We start from the raw sequence: 12,678 nt of genomic DNA on the forward strand, positions 1-12,678 counted from the left end.
GACAAGTTAATGTTTGACATTTTCATTTGAAGGATAGGTGCACGATTTTCAAGTCTGTCTTAAGGTCAAGTGAACACGACAGAAGCATATTCACTTACTCATGGACGAAATGCATTAGGAGGGGATCTTTAATGACCTGCGTGAAGAGGAGGAAAAATTACAGCAAGAAAAAAAAAACCCCACTTCACTATACATACAGATATAAGTATTATTTTAAAGCAGACTTGAAAATGTCAAATGTTTAGTATGAAAAAAAAAATACTGCAACAGTTTGCATCAGTTTTGTTTTGAGTTGTTGCAAATTCATATGAAATTATATTCAGTCAAACTGTGTTGAGTTATGGAAAATATTTAAAATGACTAATAAACTGGTTGCATAAATACAAGTAGTTAAGGACCAAAGAGGATAAATTTAAGTTGTCAAGCCAATTTGATTAATTTACTAAAACCTGAATGTTGTTTTCAATCAATCGATGCAGAAATGTCAGTTTAAATTGCACATGACATTAAGTTGGTGTAATCACTGACATGATAATGTCAAAACAACTCTTGAAAACATTGTTTGGAACTAAAAAGGTTTGTCTAAATCAACAAGTATGATTTATTTATTATTATTAAAAAAATCTTGGAACCATGCTTTTATTTTGGTGGCAGTAACAAACTCTCTGAATAACTTTTTGGAGTGTACTGCAGTAGAGGCTTGGTTCATTCACTTTAATATCTGTTAATTACAGTCAGATTTATTGGGGAAAAAACTATAAAATAAAATCTGTATGTATGCAAGTGAGGCAGCTGTGACTAGACAGAACATAATAACACTCTAATCATTTTCTGCAGGCCTCACATATTCAAACATCAGCTTGTCACCTTCACAAACATGTTGGATTTACAGACAAAAGTTAAGCACACTGGAGGGTTGAAAAGCCACAGTAGTGAGATTATATATTATTATTATTAGTAGTAGTAGTTGTATTGATCTGCATACTGCTGCCATATGATATTTGATACAGTGACATGAACTAACCCTCAAAAGCATCTCCAGTTTCCGTCTTTTGCATTGTGGTGGGACTTTGCATAATGATGGAAAATCCCACACAGAGAAGTACAATGCAGATGTCGCACTGTTTTGCATTGCAATTAGCAGCCACAGAATATGTAAATTTTCAGGAGGAAATAATTCTATGAAACACTATGCATTTGACAGTGAAGCTGGATTTCCGTGTGTAGCTTATAATATTCCTACAACCCCTTTTACTTCCTTTATTCCCCACTCGTGTCCAAAAGGTGCTCTGACTCTGGTCCAGTCTAAGATTCCACGTTAAGCCTGTCCCACTATTATGAAGTTCAAATCAAAATGAATCTCTCAGGCTTTTCTTTAAGTTCTTCCTGAAGCTGCTCTTGTCATGTCAACTCTTCGTTGCTTTTGTCACGCTGCTGTTTCCTGATTTCCACTTAGTTTTTACTCTATTGCTATAATAGATTCAGATTTTTCTAGCCAACAACCGTAGCTATCCTGCTCATACGGCTGGCTTCCATGTCATCTTCTCCATGCATTTATATACACTGGTGCAGATCATTAACTTTGTGTCTTCTCTCTCCTATAGTTGGTGCTTTGTCTTCTCTCTGCAGCTGCACTGGTCCAATCTTTGCTCACCGTTTCTACCAACCTGTCTAGTGTTTGTGTTCTCTTGTTTATTTGTTTCTGAAATCCCTTTTTCCCGACCGGTCGAGGCAGACATCAGCCTTCCCTGTGCCTGGTTCTGCTGGAAGTCTCCATCTGTTATATGGGAATTCTTCTCCACTGCTAACAGTATGTTTAAAGGGAATTTTTGGATTCACTGTATAGTTTAGGGGCTGCAAGGTAGAAGATCCCTGGTGAGGACACCGGGGATCTTCCTGCGTGGAGTCTCCATGTTCTCCCTGTGCAGCGTGGGTTCTCTCCAGGTTCTTCCTCCCACAGTCCAGAAACATGTTGAGGTTAATTGGTGATTCTAAAGTGTCCGTAGGTGTGAATGTGAGTGTGCTTGGTTGTCTGTCTCTAAGTGTAGCCCTGTGATAGACTGGTTACCTGTCCAGGTGAACCTGCCTTCACCCTGAGTCAGCTGGGATAGACTCCAGCCCCCCATGACCCTAATGAGGATTAAGGTGTAGAGATAATAGATGGATATATAGTTTAGGAGGGTCTAATTTTTAAATTAGTCAGATAAACCTCCATAATTCATATTACTGTAGGCTCTTAACCCTCTTCTACCTTCAAATGTACTGACATCTTTTATCCTTGGGTTCAATTTAACTCCAGCAATTTAAACCTCCAGAAAATATCAGAATTTAAATTATTACCCAAGTTTGTGTGGAAATAGCCCTTTAAATAAAACAGAAAAAATGCTGACTTATTTAGAGATGTTAAACATTGAATGGGATCAAATTGACCCCAGAGATAACAGGAGGGTTAAACATAGAGTTCACTTTAGTCGGGGAAATTTAAATATTATACATTTTTAACACACTCAACGTCATAAATCACAACATGTTTGCTACACTCGACAAGTCTCATCTCTCTGCCGTAAAGCACTTCGGCTCGACAGCTGTTTTCAACGTGCTGCTATAAATACCAGACGTGACTTTGTTGTATTTACTGAACTCAGACAGACAGCCAGAGAAGGAGAAGGTGACCCGGACGGCGGCCTTCCTCCTGCTCAGGGGTCGCTGCGTCCTCAGCAGCTCACCGCTTTGCGCCACTAGATGGCGAGAAACACAACATAATGCGGGTCTGAGCGCAGGAGCCGGTCTGTGAGGCCTTGTGAAATGGCGTCCTGATGAGATGGTGCCTCGTCACCACTAAAGTAATTAGACCTACAGCGAAGCTTCATTCAGCCAAACCGCGGAAGTTTAAGCACTTTATTAACGACAAACATCCGCTTTGCTCGCAGCTGTTCGTGAACTCAACACGAGGCCGCGGCGGAAAGTTTCCCACCACGTATTCAACAGTTGACTCCGACAAAACAACTTTTCAGCAGCAAGCGGTTTAATTTGCGACTTTCCTCCGCTGTAACGGGAGAAGACAAACCCCGCAGCAGCCAGAGGACGAGCCACTTCTGCGTCTCGCACATTTTATAGGAGCTATGTTTACGCCTCTCCGCCGTTCACCGCCTCGCTTGACTGGAGCCGAAGCGACGCATTCTGGGAAATGTATTTACGACACCGCGGCGGGCGACGGCGTCCCGCTTTCCAGCACAATACACTTCCCACAATGCACTGCGTTGTTGTTAGCGACCCCATCTTGTGTCCTCCTCATGAATATATATCAGTCGGTATTTGCGTAGGAGGTCGGCCGACGTTCATTTCATATTCTAGTACTGTATTTTGGTCCAAATGGGACGCACAGTCACGTCTCCGCCCTGTTCAGCCCCTGACTCTTCCCAGCGATTTAATCAGTAAAATGTTTTTTTCTGGAGCGGCGGAGGAGACTCCGACAGGGAAAGGACGGCGAGAAGTGAATGACTACTAGTGGAATAACTCTGCAACACCGCCCAGTCGGCGGACATTTATCACGGCGGGCACGAATTCAGGCTTTTAAATGTAGAGCTTGTAGGTGTTACCAAGTGCGCACCGTTATTTATTTAGACAGGGGGACTTTTCATTGGCACAGATGGAAAGTGTGCAGGCTGTCGCTGAGGACGGCGCGTCGGATGGAGGCGCGACCAAGTTAATGAAGAAGCCCAGCGGACTGTCTGTCGCCCGGGGGACTCCAGCGGATGATGGCGGTGGACATTTGGCACCCTCCCGCGTAGAGGCAAGGAACGGGAATGGCCTCTCTCATTCCGGCTCCACGGCGGGATCTAGTGCGTCAAACCGAGCCGTAGCGTCTAATGGCCGGAGCTCATCCAGCAACTCCAGCTCCCTCCTGTTGAGACGGCGGCGCTTGAAGAGGAACCTCTCCGCCGCAGCTGCAGCCTCTACCGCCACCTCAGCTGTCACCGCCGCCTGCGGCGCGAAGATGAACTCGGCCCTGTCCTCTGCGTCTCTGCACACTCGGAGTCTGGATCGGAAGACTCTCCTGAAGCACCGACAGAACATGCAGCTGCAGCCCGCAGATCGCGAGTGGGTGAGAGCAGACCTCCACCGGGGCTCCGTACATGTCCACGACAGACTGACGCCCTCATATCCCAGGCCGGTCCTTTGCACTATGGACACCACAGCCGGCGAGGTGGCGCTCCGACTGAGTAAACTCTGCAGCAAGTCGAGCTCCGTTATGCGCATTTTTTGTAAAGATAGCTCCAAGACTGATCAAAATGGCAACTGCAATGTGAAGTATGAATATAGTGATAATCCGTGCAAAGTGAAAGAGGACTCAAGTATAAAATGCAACCACCTGACTCCCCTGGAATCCACAGAATTAAGGAGCCATCCCAGTGACAGGTTGAGACTGCTGCTCATGGAGAATGCAGATGACAGGCAAAAGCAACAGGACGTTGATGGAAAACTTTTCACCCCGGAATCAGAGTCACAAGACAACATAACGTGCTCACTGTCAGACTTGAACTCTAACTCTAACATGGATACCCCCAATGACGATGATTCAGAGCACAGGAATGGTGTGGACAGCTATGGATTAAACTCTGGCTCAGATGTGGAGAGCAGTGCGTTTGATGACCTGAGCTCTGGGGCCCGGCTCAGTGAGCACAGGGACTCCCTCAGCGATGACATGATTCTGGGTACAGAGGCGTCCATCCTCAGTCCCTCCTTTGACAGTGCCACGGAGGGCCATGACATGTACGGCAGCTCCTCAGACGAACTGGAGCTCGACTGTCCTGCGTCGAGCACCAGCATGGACCCCATCTCCCAGCACCACACCAATGGCATCGCCGCCGTCACCGCCAATTACAAGCAGTGCAACATGGGGCATTTAAACGACATGACAAACAATATGGGGCCAGATAGCAGACTCAGCCCACACAGTCTGGGCAGCCTGCCACCCAGCAGTAGTGCCGGCTCATTGTCAAGAGCCTGTTCTACAGGTAATACACCTGACATCCAAGATCCGGACTGTGTCCAGGGTGCTGTAAAATCAGGGCTGACAGCACACCACAATGGAGATTCCTGTGATTCCATCCCCACACTGTATGTTCAGCTGCATGGTGAAGCTGTCAGGAGGCTTAGCCCAGATGAGAGGCCTCTGCAGATCCAGAATGACTTTCTCTTTAAGCTTGGATTTAAGGACCCGTGGAGAGTTCAAGAGGAAGGGCTAAACACAGAAATTGGCTCCTTGTTACGTTTTTATGCAGGTAAATGAAACGATCCGTTCTGATGTGACGTTCTGTCCTGATCCATGTTTCTGCTCTTTCTGTGACTTGTTGAGGCCTTCTGCTTTCTGCACACTACGTAGTTTGGAGTGCAGGTCCTTTACGTTGGAGTGTTTGTAACAGGTTGCCAACCTGTGTCAGAATGAGACGGGTGCATTCATGCAGGTGTGTGTGTGTGAGGAAGTCGTAATAATAGAGCAAATCAACAAATTCTTTTCCCTTTTGCTGAGACAGACTGTTTTCACGGGGAGGCAGAGCTCGTGTCTTAATTTGAGTGCAGCACAAGACCTTTGCTGATAACTGCGACAGCAGTTTGGAGGGTTATTATTAAAGGTCTGTTTGCCTAAGCCTGCTTCCTAGTGATGGTTTACCACGTTCAGGTTTAACTGTGTGCTGGCATGAATGGGTCAGAGTGAGGTCATGGTCCAAAGGCTATTGATTTTCCAGATCTACCTTGCCTCAGGGACTTCCTCTAAATTTTCAGGAGTGTTTTTTTGTTTCTTCCGGCCTTGACTGTCTTTGTTGGCCCGTAGCAGCACACTTTGCTCCCATGGACACGCATGACATTACCACAAAGCCATCACCACAACTTATGGTGCTCAGACATGGGGCCCTTTCCGGCTTTTGCCCCATTATCATCCTAATGAAAAGGCTGAATGCCTTTGTGGTTGGATGGAGAATAGGGGTGGGAGCGGTATGGCTGGGAGGACCATAAACCCTCTCTGTGGACTCAGTGAATTCTGGTCATTGAGATGCTGCACAGTGCTTGTCCTATTGGCATCCAGCACGGCTACTGTCACACTCACTAACTGCCTGCCAAGCTGGGTTAACGTGCTCCTCCAAAGCTCAGGAAGCCCTTTTCTTCACCATGCCACTGCCTCCACCACTGCTGCTATTGCTGTTGCTGCTGTGGGAAGTGAAACGGGGTGTGGAGGGGGGGCGGGCAGTGGATATGTGAGGCTAGTGAGGATGGTTGAGGAGAAACTGTTGCGTCTGAAGTGTGGAAAAGAGAGACACTAACACTGTGTAGCTTCCTGTCCCGGGAGGCTGTTGAACTGGAGGTTATTCAACATTAAGCTGGAAATGGCCACACGTGTTCATCTTCGCAGTTGCATGCGCCTCATAACCTACTGTGCTGCTGAAACGCTGGCTTGCTCGAGGTACTGCTAGAGGGATTTAATTCAGATAGCATCATATGGCCGGCTGTATGAGCATGCATGCTTGGGCTCATGTGGATGGATGTGCAATTATATATAAAAGAAAAAAATTAAAGCCCTACATGTGCCTGTGCAGTCAGCTGAGATGAACTAGTAGCAGCAGCCGCTGAAGGCGTGCAAAAGAAGCCCCGATGCCCCTCTGACGGCTACGCCTCCACATCCCATGTGAGACAGCTTAACTGTGGTCACCTGAGCTCTCCTTCAGCCCCCCCCACCCCACAGCCAATCACACCACTCAGGCTGCACGAGAGGCCTAATTCTCATTCAGCCACATGCAGAAGGACATTGAAGAGCACTCTCATGCACACACAAATGCGTGCATTGTAAAGAGAAAGCAGAGCTAATGCCCCGGTGACATGTCTGGCCTGCTCTTCCTCTGTTTCCTTACACGATGGAAGCATGTGAGGAATGTACGCTGGCTCCTCCAGAATGTCAGGCATGTCTGCTGAGGAGGAAGTGGAGTGTGGGGGTTGGGGTGACGGGGCGCATGAGGGGATACTTGTGCTGACACATGTTGAGCTGACTTTGAATGGTTGTTCTGCTCAGATAGTGGAGATAGGAGCAGCCTCAGCTGATATTCTGCCTCTCAGACACAGCTGTGAAGCACCAGAGGCCATTTTTTGTGGCCTTTTGATGCAGGAAGTTCAGTATCTAAACTATGTTTTATTGCTCAGTTGCTCAATGAGAACACGATGCAGTTTTAATGGTAACCTAGATATTAAGCATGTGAGCGGCGGGTATGCTCGACTGTGTCTTAAATGCGAGTGACAGATGAGGTACTCAGCACTCAGCATGATTAGGCGAGCGGGAGAATGATGGGAAGAGGCTGTTAAGTCGAGGAGTTGCTATGGTGCATCTTCCCAGATCCTCTGGACAATGCAGAGACCAGTTTGACTTTGACGGGGTCAGGTCATGCTTTGAGTGCACAGACTCCGCAGTGGCCAGATGAGAGAGAGGGAGCTCACTTTGCCCTACTAGACACACAAACGCACACAAACACACACTCATGTACAGAAGGCTGCCTAGATCAAAGGGCCGCTGTCCTCTTTGGCAGGGTGATGAGTGATCCTTTCAGAGCTGCCCACACAGGAGTCTTCTGTAATGCCTAGCCAGCTTTATTAGAGTTTGAGTACAAGGGAAAATAGCTTTAAAAAAAAAAAAAGCATACACGGACTCATATAATCAATACATGCACATTCTGTTGCAGACAGGCCCGAAATGCCACAGTTCTAAATAAAAGTCCACTTTCTCCAGAGACTTAGGTTATGAGAGGTTTTTCTTAACCGTACACTGAGTCATAGCTGCGGTTTTATTAATCCGTCCTGGTAAAAGTGTAGGTGCAAGTTAATATCTGCTCTGACAACAGGAGATGTCCTCATCCGGACAGGTATGGCTTCGTTGGCTCACCCAGGGGCGTTTGTGTCGACTTGCAGGAAAAGGAAACGACACACTGAACCCCCGAACACGTTCTGGCACAGGGTTTCCCAAGAGGCAGACGACCTGGAGTTCTTAACCAAACCAAAGCAGCACACTAAATAATTTAGATTCATTAGCCTATTCAGCTTTGGAAACACTCTCATCTATGCACTTCAGCGTACCTACTACTTTTTTTTGTGAGCTCTTTACTTACCCTATTAAAGTTGAAATGTTTGAAAGGCAGTTTCTTGTAAATCCAAAGTGGTGCTAAGATTTGGTCCGCTTTATGGGCGAAATTAATGACCGCCGGAGTATAGTGGCCTAGAAACCATCAAGGTATTAATTCATTTCAGCACCATGTAGGTTTATGGCTTGGGCCTTTGCCAAACAAAGTTAGGGTTGATAGCAGTTTCAGCACACTGCACCCAATTTTCAGGTAATTCCCATGTTGTTGTCAGTGTCTGGCAGAAGGGTGAACTTGGCGGGGAGATTTCTTCAAGCAGAACTAATAAAAAGCAGAGATAAGGTCGATAATGACGCTAGTTTCGCAAAACATAAGCGTCACATTCACCTGCTTACAAATGTTTATAGCGTTTATGGTAAAAATAACAGCGATTATAATTTCACCCAATATTGCCGGCATTAGTGATGGGAATTATCTCTGTTTCTCAAAATAACATTTTTATAGTGCCCCCTGTTTTTTCTTTTTATTACCTTATTATTTTAATAGGAAGTTTTCTTTGGAGTGATTCTCAGAACAAATTGTAATTTCACGCTTACTGCCTCACTGTTACCGAGGTGCTTATTTACAAAAGTCAGACAATAACTTACCTCTTTATTGCTTTGGGATCTAGCTGCAACAGCAAGGCTAACAGTGCACAAATTCTGCATTTTTTTATTTATTTTTTTTGTCATCACCTGGGTTAACTTTGCAGCGTCTATGAAAGACAGGTTTTTAGGAACCTAAACAGCGTGTTCCTGTTGAGGCTTACAAGCAAGAAATGGGTTCAAAGGGGAATTGCTGCACTTGTACTTACCGTTCCCACATCTGTCTTGTAGCATCCAAGTGCTTTCTGTTTTGCTCTGTTTACCATATGGCATACTTAATAGGCAACCAGTATCATAATGAGAAAAACAATAAATGCACTCAACTGATAACAAGAAAGTTATCTAAAGGGCTTTCAGGTTGACTCCTAGTGTTATAAATCTGTGGTTAATATTCCATAATAGTTAATTTACTGTAAAGCCTTTGTAAAATCAGTTCAGGACTGTATCTTTCCACTCTTACCTCAGGCCCTCTCTGAGGAGGCAGTGGCTAGTGACGTGATGACTTAAAGGACTCTGCAGGGTTTAAAGGCTTAATGAAGCTCCCAGCTTTCTCCAGCAGGCTCTGTGGCAGCTATTAAGCAGAGCACCACTCACTCTTGTCTTGTCTGTGCCACGTCGTTCCCTTCGTACAGTCAGCGCGCCAGATTGCGCCCACACTCACACTTGCATTTCTATGAAAACATTTTCAAAGGCAGAAGGAGAACAGTCTGCGCAATTTTTTTTGTCATTGTTTTGCTTTTTTTTTTGTTTTTATGAACGGTCACTGATCCATCCTGCGAGGATCCCTTCCAGTGGTTTTTAGTTTGAATGAATTTTTTTGCTATTCAAATAATGCTCCCCAGGGATTTATGAATTGCAATATTCAAGGGTCACTTTCACTTAAATCCATGAAACACGGCAAAACCGCAGCATCCCCATGTATGCAAAAGGCTCCTGGGAGATCTTTGCAGAAGTGAGGCACTAGGCTGCCTCATCCTTTCTCACATCCATGTCCTCGCCTGACAGCTAATGGTCTTTCTAAATGGCCCATTGCTGAGTCATTATGTAATTGTGTAACCAGATTTCACACGTTCCAGAGCTCAGATCTAATACGCATGTGTCGGTGTGCGCCGGGGGTTTTTGCGTTCATTAGCGTGTGCCCAAGACAAAAAGCGTGCGATCAAAGAGTAGATTTGTGTATTTCGCGTCTCTTCACATGCCGGTCACACGTGCAGATCACTGAAATGTGGCCGTAGAGCCTCGACTCTGAGCTGGATGCGCGTATCTCCGAGGATTCACTCGTGTGTCTCCGCTGAGGTAGACACGGAGAGGATGGTGGTGTCAGCTTGTAGCAGTTAAAGCCAGGGGAACTGTTTTCTGTCTAATATAGATTGCCTTCTTGGCTGACATCCTACCACCCTCTCCTTCTCTCCTCTCACACCGAATCTTCCTCCCTCTCTCAATTTCTCTCATGATCGATCCTCCTCCCTCTCCTCTCGCTATCTTTTCTCGCATCTCCTCCTCCCTCACACCATCTGACAGTTTCCATTTATCTTCTCATATCTCTATCCTTCCCTTGCTTATTGCTTCTCATTCCAAGAATCGCCGGTCACCCTCGTAATTGTCTTTAAAATATATTATTAAAAGGTAAAAATGAGCAGCTCATTATTTCTGAAGGTCTAGGACGCTGAAGCTTTCTCTGTGTGCTTTGCTTTGGTATGTAGCTGTGTTTAGTTCGTGCCCCCTGTGGAAGCATGAAAAAAAACTAAACAGGGGGATATGCAATTGAAAATCTCATTGCTTTGTGGTAAGCAGCTGAATCTAGGCTGAGCAATGTCATGCTGATATGTCACCGCTGTCTGCCAGCCGGCACATCTTAGATGGGGAATTGGGAAAGGGGGTTGGGAAGGGCAGTTGCTTTTCCTGCCCTTTGGAAGAAGCCCAGCCTCTCAGCTGTCTGTCAAGCTGCCCTTGCCAAATGCTCCCCAGAAACCTCGCAGCGTCCGAGTAGATGGTGTTCACCAGCAAAAGGCCGGCGAAAAGGTTCCCCCTCCGTTCAGCGGGGTCGTGAAGTGGGCTGACTGTCCCCCGGGCCCGAGCTGAGCACCAGCCCCTGCCCTGACCACATGCATGAGGGGGGGATTAGAGGCAGACCAGCAGGGGCTCGCTATCCACAGCTTTGATCAGCGGCAGCACAGCCTAATACCAGACAACATCTGCAACTCTCAGCATTAAAGAGGCCCAAAAATTCCGATTAGGGAACAGGCAGCCTGCTTGCCTGCTAGTGTGCAGGACAGAACTGTGTCAATTCCTGGATGGGAGTTGTTTTTTTTTTTGTTTTTTTTTAAATACCACCACTCCACTGGTGCTTACACTGATTTGTTTTACAAAGCCCGAGTCTCCAGAGAGGGTATTTCACTTTGTGGTTAAAATTTTTTCGTTTCTTACCATTTCATTTTCTGAGTAATTGCAAAAGGACAGCTCTTTTTTTTCTTCTTTTTTTTAGGCCAGCTCTGTATTGAATATTGTGTTTTCACGGCGACATCTTCCTGCCTGGCAGAAACAAAAGGACGGAGAGATGGATTGTTTCGCAAACATTGCATTGTGAATGGAATTCACAGAGTAACCAGACTGTCCCCGAATCCTTGTTTGTGTCATCTGGACACGGCTAGATAAGGTGCGTTTGGGTGGAGCTTAGCCTGTTTCTATGGACTCTGCTCTAATAGAATGAGGCAGAGCTGTTGATATGAAGTGACCTAGTTTAAAGTTCATCGCTGTCAAAAAAACGCTGAGGCACGAGAACGATACTTCCTTATTGGCGAGTGGGTGTTTTAACGGGAAGGGCCTCGAAAGCAAACTGGAAGACAAGCCGGTGATGTGCAGCAGCACATCTGCGTAATTACACAGCGGTGACTAATGCAGAGCGACTACACTTTGATCCTAGAGGTGTATCCACAACACATCCTTTTTGTGTTGGTTTTATGACCCTGAGTTTTAGTGCTTTGATTGACTCTCACTGCTCTATTAGCTTGTTTTCAAAGCCACTGTGTGCCACCGAAGCTGCAGAAAGTTATTGACTAGATGTTGAAAGATAGTTGATTCTTTAGCTGCTAAAATAGAAAAAAAAGGATATTTCCCTCAGGTGCTGGTGGAGATCAAAATCATACCAAAAGGGATGACAAGAGCCCACAGAAAACTGTATTTTCAGTTTTTTAAAATGGAAGTATCAGAAAAGTGTCCCAGTTTCAGAAAGTTAGTTTATTGCAGATTGATTATTAATAGACTGAGATAAACTTTAATGGGCCACAAGGGCAATTGTTTTATGACAGTAGCAAGCGCACAAAATGAATAATTACATAGTAATAAAAGCGAATGCAAGATTTCCATGTGTTTAATCAAAAATCGAGTGCAAAAATAGGCGTCCTAAAGATTCGTTGCAGGGCTATTGCATCACACCGCGTTACATTGCACAGGTGTGCCCGCTAAGCTGCTATGTCAGTGTATATAATGGCACTGTGTCTGAGATCTGTCAAGCTGAAAGCCCCACTGTCAGCCCCAGAGAGAGTGAGAAGACAACACCCCACGTGCAGCTGGTCTCAATCATTAACGAGGCAATTTGCGTGTCTCTCGCTGTTTAGCCGTGCAGTTTGATAATTACCCAGGTCCTGGAAAAAAAAAAAAAAAAGTTTAGCTGTCACCTGCTGCACCAGGAAGTTCCCTGACACTTTCCCTCACCCTCTCATGGACATGCCCGCTCTTGTCTGGCATTATTCTAGTTCCCGTTTTGTTCACGGCATCTGTCTCATAAACAGTTTATTTTTTATTTTATTAACTCCCCTCTCTTGCTTTCCTACCTGCATCCCAGTTTCTCCAGTTAAAGACTTTCTCTTTATACTATCCCCCCCTCGCTCTCTCTCTCTCTCTCTCTCTCTCTC

At 45.7% G+C, this 12,678-nt stretch overlaps 1 protein-coding gene across 1 annotated transcript in view; it reads left to right on the forward strand.

The window, feature by feature from the left end:
• Window positions 1-3,502: 3,502 nt before the first annotated feature.
• phlpp1 (PH domain and leucine rich repeat protein phosphatase 1) overlaps window positions 3,503-12,678 on the forward strand; it is a 41,987-nt gene continuing 32,811 nt past the window's right edge. Inside the window, exon 1 of the mRNA XM_008297504.1 lies at window positions 3,503-5,285. Coding sequence (XP_008295726.1) covers window positions 3,650-5,285 — 1,636 coding nt within the window. The 5' untranslated portion in view covers window positions 3,503-3,649. The remainder of the gene's footprint in view (window positions 5,286-12,678) is intronic.

Source organism: Stegastes partitus, unplaced genomic scaffold (assembly GCF_000690725.1).
Source record: "Stegastes partitus isolate 25-593 unplaced genomic scaffold, Stegastes_partitus-1.0.2 Scaffold1225, whole genome shotgun sequence".
NCBI lineage: Eukaryota > Metazoa > Chordata > Actinopteri > Pomacentridae > Stegastes > Stegastes partitus.